This window comes from Procambarus clarkii, chromosome 40, assembly GCF_040958095.1.
Source record: "Procambarus clarkii isolate CNS0578487 chromosome 40, FALCON_Pclarkii_2.0, whole genome shotgun sequence".
NCBI lineage: Eukaryota > Metazoa > Arthropoda > Malacostraca > Decapoda > Cambaridae > Procambarus > Procambarus clarkii.
In genome coordinates, this window is record NC_091189.1 from 28,331,065 (window position 1) to 28,342,565 (window position 11,501).

At 45.5% G+C, this 11,501-nt stretch overlaps 1 protein-coding gene across 1 annotated transcript; it reads left to right on the forward strand.

Moving 5' to 3' along the window:
- Positions 1-3,009: 3,009 nt before the first annotated feature.
- On the forward strand, positions 3,010-8,509 carry LOC138372851 (heat shock protein DDB_G0288861-like). The gene is made up of 2 exons (XM_069338518.1): positions 3,010-3,170; positions 7,495-8,509. The coding sequence occupies exons 1-2, from the start codon at positions 3,010-3,012 to the stop codon at positions 8,507-8,509; spliced, it is 1,176 nt and encodes a 391-aa protein (XP_069194619.1).
- Positions 8,510-11,501: the final 2,992 nt, after the last annotated feature.

An 11,501-nucleotide genomic window follows, 5' to 3' on the forward strand; every position in this document is an offset into this window, starting at 1 on the left:
CGCTGACCCTCACCTTCCTAACATCGTTCCGTCCGTTCGTCGACACTGATTTGATCAGTCTCGGCGTCGTTCCTCATTCTCTTGTCGTTTCCACTATGCGTATCACTGTCAACACTACGCCTTGCATCCTGTCTTCTCCGTTTCTTCTGTTGCCTTGTTAGAGCTTCTTGAAACTCACCCTCCTCGACTGACTGGCGGCTTTCTGAGTCCATGTGGATATTGCCGTGGGAAGTATCCAGTTCTTCTGGTGACTGAGTCTCCATCTCAGTACCCAGCATGGGGGAGAGATGTGTAGAAGGCGATTAATGCTAGTCAGTCTCCTGTGTGTAGACTGAGCTAAACACCAATACCAACTTCACCCCTTGTCGCGGAGCAGGTACTTCTTGTAATTCAACTCCAAAGGTAGCCCCCGACGTTTACCCCGTCTGCGGGGGGGGGGCTGAGGGTCATGCACCGTTGCAACCCGTTCTCGCACTTTCGTATAGTCAATATTGACTTATTAAATACGTTTATATGCGACATACTAGTTTACCTTGAAAAGCTTCATAGAAAACACTGACCTTACCTAACCTTCTTAGTATGTTAAGATAGCCATCTTATTGCTTCATAATTACAATTATTACTTAACCTATTATAGGTATAGGTTAAGTAATAATTGTAATTACGAAGCAATAAGATGCTTATCTTAATTTAACACTTTTCTGCCATTTCCACTTGGAATTACGGGCGGTTTAGATAAGCGCTTGTCGGATCACGACGTAAATTTTTGGACCGTGTTATAGTGGGTATTTACTACTCGATCGACTTGGGTTTGTATGAATATGTTTGCCATTAAATTTTCGTTTTCTCTAATAGGCACATGGCCTATTTGAGAAAACGGCAATGTATTGTAACTTAGAGGAGAGACTATTGAGTTGGTGACACAACGAGGGTAATCGCCCACTCCACACACTCTTGTGTTGGCCGCGATCATGATTCTACATTTATATGCATATGTCTGTGTAGAGAATTTTATTCCGAACACTATACAAAAAAAAAAAACGGTGTGAAACAAGTATAAACTTGAAAAAACATGAGCAAAGTAAAAACTTTTTACGCTCTCACGGGTACAAACACGCGTAAGATTTTATTCGCCGCAAATTTATTTGACGCTCTGTTGGCCAATTCTACCCATGTTCTTATAGAACTTTCTATTGCGAACACATTGCTATAAAAATAAAATACGTAGCTCGAGAAATAATGTCAGGACAGTGAAATAAGTATAAACTTTCAAAGCGCTGCATCACAACAGTGACGTCGCTGCTGAAATCACTGCTAACGCTTCGCCCAGTTCCCACACTCGTGCGGAACATAATTAGACATTGATAGGCATATGTCTGGGTGGGGAATTTTATTGCGAGTTCAGTGATATCAAAATAAGCGCTGTAGGATGACTGTGAGGCTGGCAACAAACGAAAGAGTATGAACATTTACTTCCTGTTTGGGTGTCATGGCGAGTCATCTTCGTGTTTATTTACTTCGTGGTGGGATAGTAAATGCTTTGGTGACATTTTATGCATATGATCTTGTAGAGAATTTTATTGCCAACGCATTGATACCAAAATGAAAAACGTAGCTCGAGAATTGATGTTAGGAGCGTGAAAAGATTATACACTTTTTTGTGTTTACGCTTGAGTGCCCAGAACGCCGCGCGCACAAGGCCCTTTTTTTCACGAGGGCAGCGCGCACTAAAGTGTAACATACTAAGAAGGTTAGGTAAGGTCGGTGTTTTCTATGAAGCTTTTAAAGGTAAACTAGTATGTTTAGTATGTCACATATGCACGTATTAAATAAGTCAATATTGACTGTAAGAAAGTGCGAGAATGGGTTGCTGCACCAGCCCGATACTCTTCAACCTCTTTGTCAACGACCTACCACTCCATATATGACAACACTATCATAACCCAATTTGCCGTCGAATTGGGTTAGACAACATCATACACATTATCACACCTAAATCTGCTAGGGTTTTGAAATGGTCAAAGGATTGGCAGATGCAGTTTAATGCTGATAAATGTAAAGTTCTGAGGTTAGGTAATGATGATAGAGTTACAAGATACGAGCTAGATGGTGTTGTGATTGCGAAGTCGGATTGCGAAAGGGATCTGGGAGTTATGATTAGTAAGAATTTAAAACAAAAGGATCAATGCATAAATGTTCGTAATAAGGCAAATCGGACACTTGGATTTATTAATCGCAGCGTTAGTAACAAGACACCTGGTGTGGTTCTCAAGCTATATCTTGCTCTAGTTAGGCCCCATTTAGATTATGCAGTTCAGTTTTGGTCGCCATATTATAGAATGGATATAAATTCACTTGAACGTGTCCAGCGTAGGATGACTAAGTTAATTCCCCAAATTAGAAATCTTTCATATGAAGAAAGATTAACAAAGCTTAAGTTGCATTCACTGGAAAGGCGAAGAGTTAGGGGTGACATGATAGAGGTTTACAAGTGGATGAATGGACATAACCGGGGGGATATTAATAGGGTATTAAAAGTATCAACACAGGACAGAACACGAAACAATGGATATAAATTGGATAAGTTTAGATTTAGGAAAGACTTGGGTAAATACTGGTTCAGTAACAGGGTTGTTGATTTGTGGAACCAATTGCCGCGTAACATTGTGGAGGTGGGGTCCCTCGATTGTTTCAAGCACGGGTTGGACAAGTATATGAGTGGGATTGGGTGGTTATAGAATAGGAGCTGCCTCGTATGGGCCAATAGGCCTTCTGCAGTTACCTTTGTTCTTATGTTCTTCTTCTTATGCTGGCCAGAAGGGTACGAAGCACGATGACGTGATCCGGAAGGTAAGAAAAGAACCGGCCAACACGAGGGGTTGGGAACAGGCGTGGAAGATAGTGACTAACCCAAGTCAAATGATGTTCTGCTCGATAGGCTGCCAGGTCAGCACACTGGGAGCCATTAATATTGGAGGCACTCTGACACGAGTCCAGAACTCTACTACGATGCTAGGATATGACATATCTCTGTTACTAAACTCCAATGAACACATCAACAAAAAGTCGTCGATGACCAAGAAGCAGCTCGCCAAGCTGTACCGCTTCCACCAGGCCCCACAACACGTGAAGCTACACCTCTACAGGATGCTGATCAGACCCATCCTGTAGTATCCGCACACGCCGCTCACACAAGCGTGTTCACAACAGAGCGTTGCGATGTGTGACTAACGTGTTGCTTACGGACAGGGTGAGCGCCGACAACCTACATACCAGATTGAAAATTGACCCGCTGAACATTCGCTTGCACAACCTCTCGTTCAAGCAGCTACACAAAATGAAAAGCATGCATCTACCCAACCGTGACGATCCTTTTGTGATACACAATACAACTATGAACTACCCGTCCAGCCCCACAGTTAGTTAGTTTAGTTCATTTATTATGCACCCCATACCCATCTTGTGGGCGGTAGTGGAAAGGGTTACAGAGGCACATAATGGGCTCAGGGACTGAACTCCACAATTCATTAAGCTAAGCAAGTTACAATCTTGATGAGCTAGTTATAAAAGTCAGTATAAGTCGTCACATCAACAATGGGTTCAAGATCGACCACAAGTCCCACAGGACAAGGATAATGTCCCTACAGCAAAAAGTACGAAGATATATACATGACAGGGCTTCCCAAGACCCAGAGTTTTGAGCAGCCTGCCAACCTAGGACGAGTGGGAACCACCAGCCCCATTTCTCACCCTAAGTCGCACTACCAGAAGAGTGAAGCCTAAAACATAAACCCCAGCTAGTCTATAGACAAACTACTGAGCTCAAACTGCAAATGCACAGCTCTCCGGGAATCAATGCGGCGAGCCGGCTGCACCCCATCATTATACAAAAAAGCGAGCACCACACAAATCATCACATCTCATATCACACAGGCTCAGGAACCTGTACACCTGTTGATTGACGGTTGAGAGGCGGGACCAAAGAGCCAGAGCTCAACCCCCGCAAGCACAACTAGGTGAGTACAACTAGGTGAGTACATCACCCCAAAACCACACCACAGTATCACCTCTCACCAAAATACCCAGAGTGGTTGGGCCACTTACCTGTTCTTCAACTCTCCATCTCCTAACACAAACCTCTTTCAAGTTTTCCTTCATCTTCATCCAATCCTTTCTCCCCCCCCTCTTAACAGCCCTATGGTCTTTAGCAGTGAAGTAGTGGAGCAGTCTACAGAATTCCTAACACTTATGTGTCTGAATTCAACTCTAACCTTAGAAATCTAATACTAGCTAACAGACTTAACAAAAACCAACTAATAATTTCGGGGGATTTGACCTCTGCGAGCCTGATAAGCCTCATGCTGTATGAATTCCTGCTTCCTCATACCCTTAATCACTAGACCTACTAGAATCCCTGATAGTACTGCCACAGCTCTTGACCACATCTGGACTAACATAACCTCTCCACTTACTTCAAGGATAATCACTGATAGGACCACAGACCATTACCCCACATTTCTCCTAACATTAATAAACCACTTTTAGATACAATGAAGATAAGCTTTAGGCTGCACAATGAAACTTCTATAAGCAATTTTATTGCTGCTGCTGCTAATATCAACTGGGAGAATGAATTAGGTAACATAAGGGACATCAACCTAGCAGTGCAAACATTTCTTCAGAAAACTCTGAGCCTCTATAACATGATAACAAACTCTGAGCCTCTATGATCTTTCTAAAATCATTTAACTAAGCAAGTTAAATGAATTGTGGGGTTCAATCCCTGAGCCCATTATGTGCCTCTGTAACCTTTTCCACTACCGCTCACAGGATGGGTATGGGGTGCATAATAAATTAAATAAGCTAAACTTTGGTGTAGAGCAATGCAAAGGCAGGAGCTAGAAATCTGGAGGCTTTTTTGTAAATTAGAGTTGGTATCTTAACAAGAGCACTTGTCATTGTTTTAAGAAAAAGGTTTATCCCACTAACATCAGTGGAACTCCAAACCTTTCCGGGTATTTAAAAAAAAAAGCGAGAGTAGCCCCAGTCCACAAATGTGGTGATCTCACTGATGTCAACAACTACAGACCTATATCAATTCTGCCAACCTTGTCAAAAATATTTGAAAAACCTCATGCAGCTTTACTCTTATCTAGCCAAACTCAATATACTTAGCTCTTGTCAATATGGCTTCAGACCTAAAAAAAAAGCATTAACGATGCACTTATTAGTATGATTAACTTGATACATACAGCTCTTGATAAAAATGAGTTCCCTGTTGGGTTATTTGTGGACCTGCGTAAGGCTTTTGACACTGTCAACCACCAAAACCTTCTTCTTAAATTACAACATTATGGAGTCAGAGGACACTCCCTGCAATATCTTCTATCAATAAAATATCAATCCATCACTCTTTGTAAAATCTCTTGTATGTATGTACCTTACCTAAATAAACATTTGATTTGATTTGATTTGATTTGATTCAGTCCTACCTTACTGACAGGCTCCAGTATGTTTCTGTGAATAATTCCATTTCTCCCACCCTACCCAATAACATTGGTGTTCCTCAGGGCAGCATACTTGCCCCTCTCCTCGTTCTCATCTACTTTAATGATCTTCCAAATGCCTCCCAACACCTCAACCCAATCTTATTTGCTGACGACACAACCTTCATTTACTCCAGTCCTGACCCTCTTGCTCTGAATGTTACAGTGAATACTGAACTAAATAAAGTCCATCTTTGGCTAACTGCTAACACACTCACCCTCAACATTGACAAAACTTTCTGTTTTGTTTGGTAATAAATCCTCAAATCAAATTAATCTAAAAATAAACAATATCCAAATTACTAACAAAGTTGATGGTAAATTCCTTGGTGTCCTCATCGATAACAAGCTGAATTTCCAGGGACACATTCTAAATATAGCAAAAAAAGTTTCTAAAACTGTTGGCATTCTTTCTAAGATCAGATATTATGTATCTTGCCCTGCCCTGGTGACTCTCTATTACTCTCTCATCTATCCTTATCTCAACTATGGTATTTGTGCTTGGGGTTCTACTACCCAAAATCATTTATGTCCTCTAATCACCCAATACAAAGCTGCTGTTAGGACAATATCTAACTCTGACCCCAGACAGTACTCGGTACCCTTACTCAAATCTTTGAGTATGTTAGATATTAAGTCACTGCACATCCTCTCTTGTGTACTCTATATATTTAAAACTTTGAATTGTAATGTCAATCCTGACCTTAAAAGCTTCCTAGAAGGTTGTAACAGAACCCATGAGCACCACACCAGAAACAAATACCTATTTGATATTCCAAGAGTACGACTTAGTCAAACTAGAAATGCTCTACAAATCAAGGGACCCAGAATGTGGAATGACCTTCCCAACCATGTTAAAGACTGTACCTCTCCCAACCAGTTTAAGAGAACAACTAAGTACTACCTAATTAACTCCCTGTAACCTACCTTACCCTCAATTGTCAACCAATGTCTTGCTGTTTTAAACAATGCTGTTTGTTGACCAACTTGAATAATTGCTATTTTCTGCCATGTTCCCCGCCTTGTGTATATTCATTTTTTCAACACAATTTATACTTTAAGCTCAATTACTATTAAGTTTTAATTGTGCGGCCTCACGATAGGCCTCACGATCTCGACCTCACGAAACTAACCTCAAGATAGTCTAAGTGGGGTTTTTCCCCACACCTTGCCCGAAACGCTATGCGTATTAGTAGCTTTAAGTATTGTATGTACTACCTCTATCTTTAAATCCAACATTGTGTTTGTAACTCATCTATGTATGTAATTTTACTTGAATAAACATTTGAATTTGAATTTTGAATTTTTGATTCAGATTCGGAGTCAAGCGTACCTTTGACTTTAAGGAAAAGAAGGTAGTTATTCGACTGTATAAATCTCTGGTGCTGATCACTTAGTTTATTGTATCCAAGCAATGAGAGGTCATCTTCAGAAAGACATGGAGAAGCTCTGGAGAAGGTGCAACACCGGGCGACAAATATAATTCCGGAGTTAAGTCACCCCCCATACCAGGAACAGTTGAGGGCCACAGGGCGAACATTGCAAGGCACGCGTGACAGGGCGGATTTCATCAAAACTTTTAACATTCTGGACGATTTGGATGATATTGTTCCAGACATCCAGCCGGCCACAGTCAGCAACCATCCACCCGGCCCGAGTCAGCAACCATCCAGCCGGCCAGAGTCAACAACCATCCAGCCGGCTAGAGTCAGCAACCATCCATAGTCAGCAGCCGGCCAGAGTCAGCAACCATCCAGCCGGCCAGAGTCAGCAACCATCCAGAGTCAGTAACCATCCATAGTCAGCAACCATCCAGCCGGCCAGTCAGCAACCATCCAGCCGGCCAGAGTCAGCAACCATCCATAGTCAGCAACCATCCAGCCGGCCAGTCAGCAACCATCCAGCCGGCCAGAGTCAGCAACCATCCATAGTCAGCAACTATCCATAGTCAGCAGGCCAGTCAGCAACCATCCAGCAGGCCAGAGTCAGCAACCATCCAGCAGGCCAGAGTCAGCAACCATCCAGCAGGCCAGAGTCAGCAACCATTCAGCCGGCCAGTCAGCAACCATCCAGCAGGCCAGAGTCAGCAACCATTCAGCCGGCCAGAGTCAGCAACCATCCAGCAGGCCAGAGTCAGCAACCATCCAGCAGGCCAGAGTCAGCAACCATTCAGCCGGCCAGAGTCAGCAACCATCAAGCCGGCCAGAGTCAGCAACCATTCAGCCGGCCAGAGTCAGCAACCATTCAGCCGGCCAGAGTCAGCAACCATCCAGCCGGCCAGAGTCAGCAACCATCCAGCCGGCCAGAGTCAGCAACCATTCAGCCGGCCAGTCAGCAACCATCCAGCCGGCCAGAGTCAGCAACCATCCAGCCGGCCAGAGTCAGCAACCATTCAGCCGGCCAGTCAGCAACCATCCAACCGGCCAGAGTCAGCAACCATCCAGCACGCCAGAGTCAGCAACCATCCAGCCGGCCAGAGTCAGCAACCATCCAGCCGGCCAGAGTCAACAATCAGCCCTGGTCAGAGTCAGCAACCATCCAGCCGGCCAGAGTCAGCAACCATCCAGCCGGCCAGAGTCAGCAACCATTCAGCCGGCCAGTCAGCAACCATCCAGCCGGCCAGAGTCAGCAACCATCCAGCAGGCCAGAGTCAGCAACCATCCAGCAGGCCAGAGTCAGCAACCATCCAGCCGGTCAGAGTCAGCAACCATTCAGCCGGCCAGAGTCAGCAACCATCCAGCAGGCCAGAGTCAGCAACCATCCAGCAGGCCAGAGTCAGCAACCATCCAGCAGGCCAGAGTCAGCAACCATCCAGCAGGCCAGAGTCAGCAACCATCCAGCAGGCCAGAGTCAGCAACCATCCGGCCGGCCACAGACAACAATCAGCCCTGGTCAGGAACAGACAGCCACCCCTGTACACAGCCGTAGAACACTCTGAACTGTTCCAGTACCGCGATAAATGATGTTGTTGTTATAGATTCAGCTACTCGGAACAAGTTCCAAGTAGCACGGGCTACGGTGAGCCCGTAGTGGACTTACCTGGCACAGGAGCGGTGGTGACGCATTAAATATGCATGGTCCTGGTTACATAGCGTGGCGGTGGTTGTGTGACGTCACTCCCAGCCTAACTACAAGGTCAGGAGAGGTCAAGCACCTTGCGGAGGGCGACCTTGGGGGTGTCACTAACCCCCTCACCCAAACACCCTAACTCTCAAGTGCTTCAACCTTGACTTTTCATGATGATATATACTTTGAAAGATCTTTTGTGATAGATATTAAACGTACACCCTTGGTATATATGTCTATATGGTGCAGTATGGTGCAGGAAGAGTGGCTCCGTCCTCGCCTCACACGGATATAGTGAAGGTTATAGCCTAACTGTTTTTGTACCAGGGATATACGTCGCTTGTATTGTGAGCGGCACATTGGTGCGTTACCCCAATATTAACCTAACTATATATATTTTCCTACCCGAAACGCTGCGCGTATTAGTTGCTTTACAAGATTGTAATTACTATATTATGTATCCTCACAATCCCAATGTACCTTCTTGTATATATATAAATAAAATAAATAAATAAATAAATAAATAAATAAATATATATATATATATATATATATATATATATATATATATATATATATATATATATATATATATATATATATATATAGCGTTGAAATTATATTGGCAATTTCTAAGTCGAGTGAATGAGATAAAACATATATAATGTGATATTATAAAGAATATAAATATACATATAGCAAGATATACTAAAAGACCCAGGAGTTCTATTAACCTGTTAATATTCCCTCTCAGAGTAAAAGTCTAGTTCTATAAATAGTAGTGTGACGGCACAATAATATACACACACAAAGGCTTTGGCACAGCTTAGACGACGTATGAGGAAGCCTAGTTCACATAGGCCAATAATAGGCCTATATGCATCTTTCCATGCGTCTTTAAGATCGCTGTGTGAATTTGTGGATATTTTTGTATTACTTGAAGACGTAAATGAGAGATGAGTTGCGTGGGTGTAGAGATGAGGGTGACTGGTGAGTGTGGGCTTATGTCTCAGGGTCGAATTATGTAATAGATTCTCTACCTCATTTTGTACTTGCTCAACACTTTCAGAAATAAATTAACGTGAATATGATTATTTGTCTAAAACAGGACGCAACAAAAGGTATTTTTTTACTCATTATCTTTGCTGATAAAGACATTTTGCACAATAACCTTGTCCTGCGCCGCCCAGCAAACTTTTAAATAGCGCGCCTTACACACAGGAGTGCAAAATTAATTATTTGTTTAATTACTAAAAAAAAAACAAATACTGTACGCTATTCAACGTCAATTAAATCTATATACTCAAAGTAATAATATGGCATGTGAATAACTCGTCTTTACAGACACCCAGGCGATGTTACTTAATTTTATAATACTTATGTGATGACTTGGATTTCAAGACTGGCAGGGAATATTATTGGAATGGCAGTAACTGGTGAAAATGGCGACAAGTAGTGGAAGGTGTAGCGTCGAGCCGCCACTTTACGGGCCTCACAGTGGACAGGACCCCATTAAGGCATTATATCCCATGGTGAATGAAGACGAGACACCTCTTCCCAGATGCTGGAGTAGTAAAGACAAATACAGTTTCATTGGTTTATCACAAAATAATCTCAGAGTTCACTATAAGGGTAAGTGACTCTGCTCCTGTCTTTGTTTATATTGATATTGGGGGTTCGGGTGGTTCGTGGAGGGCGTCCAGGGCCTTCCAGGAAGGTGGCGTGGGGAGAGGAGTCCTGGCTGCGGGTTGTGGTGAGAGGTGAGGGCTGTGAGGGCCCCAGGAGGGAAGATATTGAGGCGTAATGAGGAGGGTGCGAGTCCTTTGTTTGTGTTTTTGGTGCGATCAGCTGATTGCGACGCACAGTAGTGGAGAGGCTGGTGAGGCCCTCACCACTCTCCCCGAGGCCCTCACCACTCTCCCTGAGGCCCTCACCACTCTCCCTGAGGCCCTCACCACTCTCCCTGAGGCCCTCACCACTCTCCCTGAGGCCCTCACCACTCTCCCTGAGGCCCTCACCACTCTCCCTGAGGCCCTCACCACTCTCCCTGAGGCCCTCACCACTCTCCCTGAGGCCCTCACCACTCTCCCTGAGGCCCTCACCACACTCCCTGAGGCCCTCACCACTCTCCTGAGGCCCTCACCACACTCCCTGAGGCCCTCACCACACTCCCTGAGGCCCTCACCACACTCCCTGAGGCCCTCACCACACTCCCTGAGGCCCTCACCACACTCCCTGAGGCCCTCACCACTCTCCCTGAGGCCCTCACCACTCTCCCTGAGGCCCTCACCACACTCCCCGAGGCCCTCACCACACTCCCTGAGGCCCTCACCACACTCCCTGAGGCCCTCACCACTCTCCTGAGGCCCTCACACTCCCCGAGGCCCTCACCACACTCCCCGAGGCCCTCACCACTCTCCCTGAGGCCCTCACCACTCTCTCTGAGGTCCTCACCACACTCCCTGAGGCCCTCACCACTCTCCCAGAGGCCCTCACCACACTCCCCGAGGCCCTCACCACACTCCCCGAGGCCCTCACCACTCCCTGAGGCCCTCACCACTCTCCCTGAGGCCCTCACCACTCTCCAGGAGGCCCTCACCACACTCCCCGAGGCCCTCACCACACTCCCCGAGGCCCTCACCACACTCCCCGAGGCCCTCACCACACTCCCCGAGGCCCTCACCACACTCCCCGAGGCCCTCACCACCCGAGGCCCTCACCACACTCCCGACACCACACTCCCCGAGGCCCTCACCACACTCCCCGAGGCCCTCACCACTCCCCGAGGCCCTCACCACTCTCCCCGAGGCCCTCACCACTCTCCCCGAGGCCCTCACCACTCTCCCCGAGGCCCTCACCACTCTCCCCGAGGCCCTCACCACTCTCCCC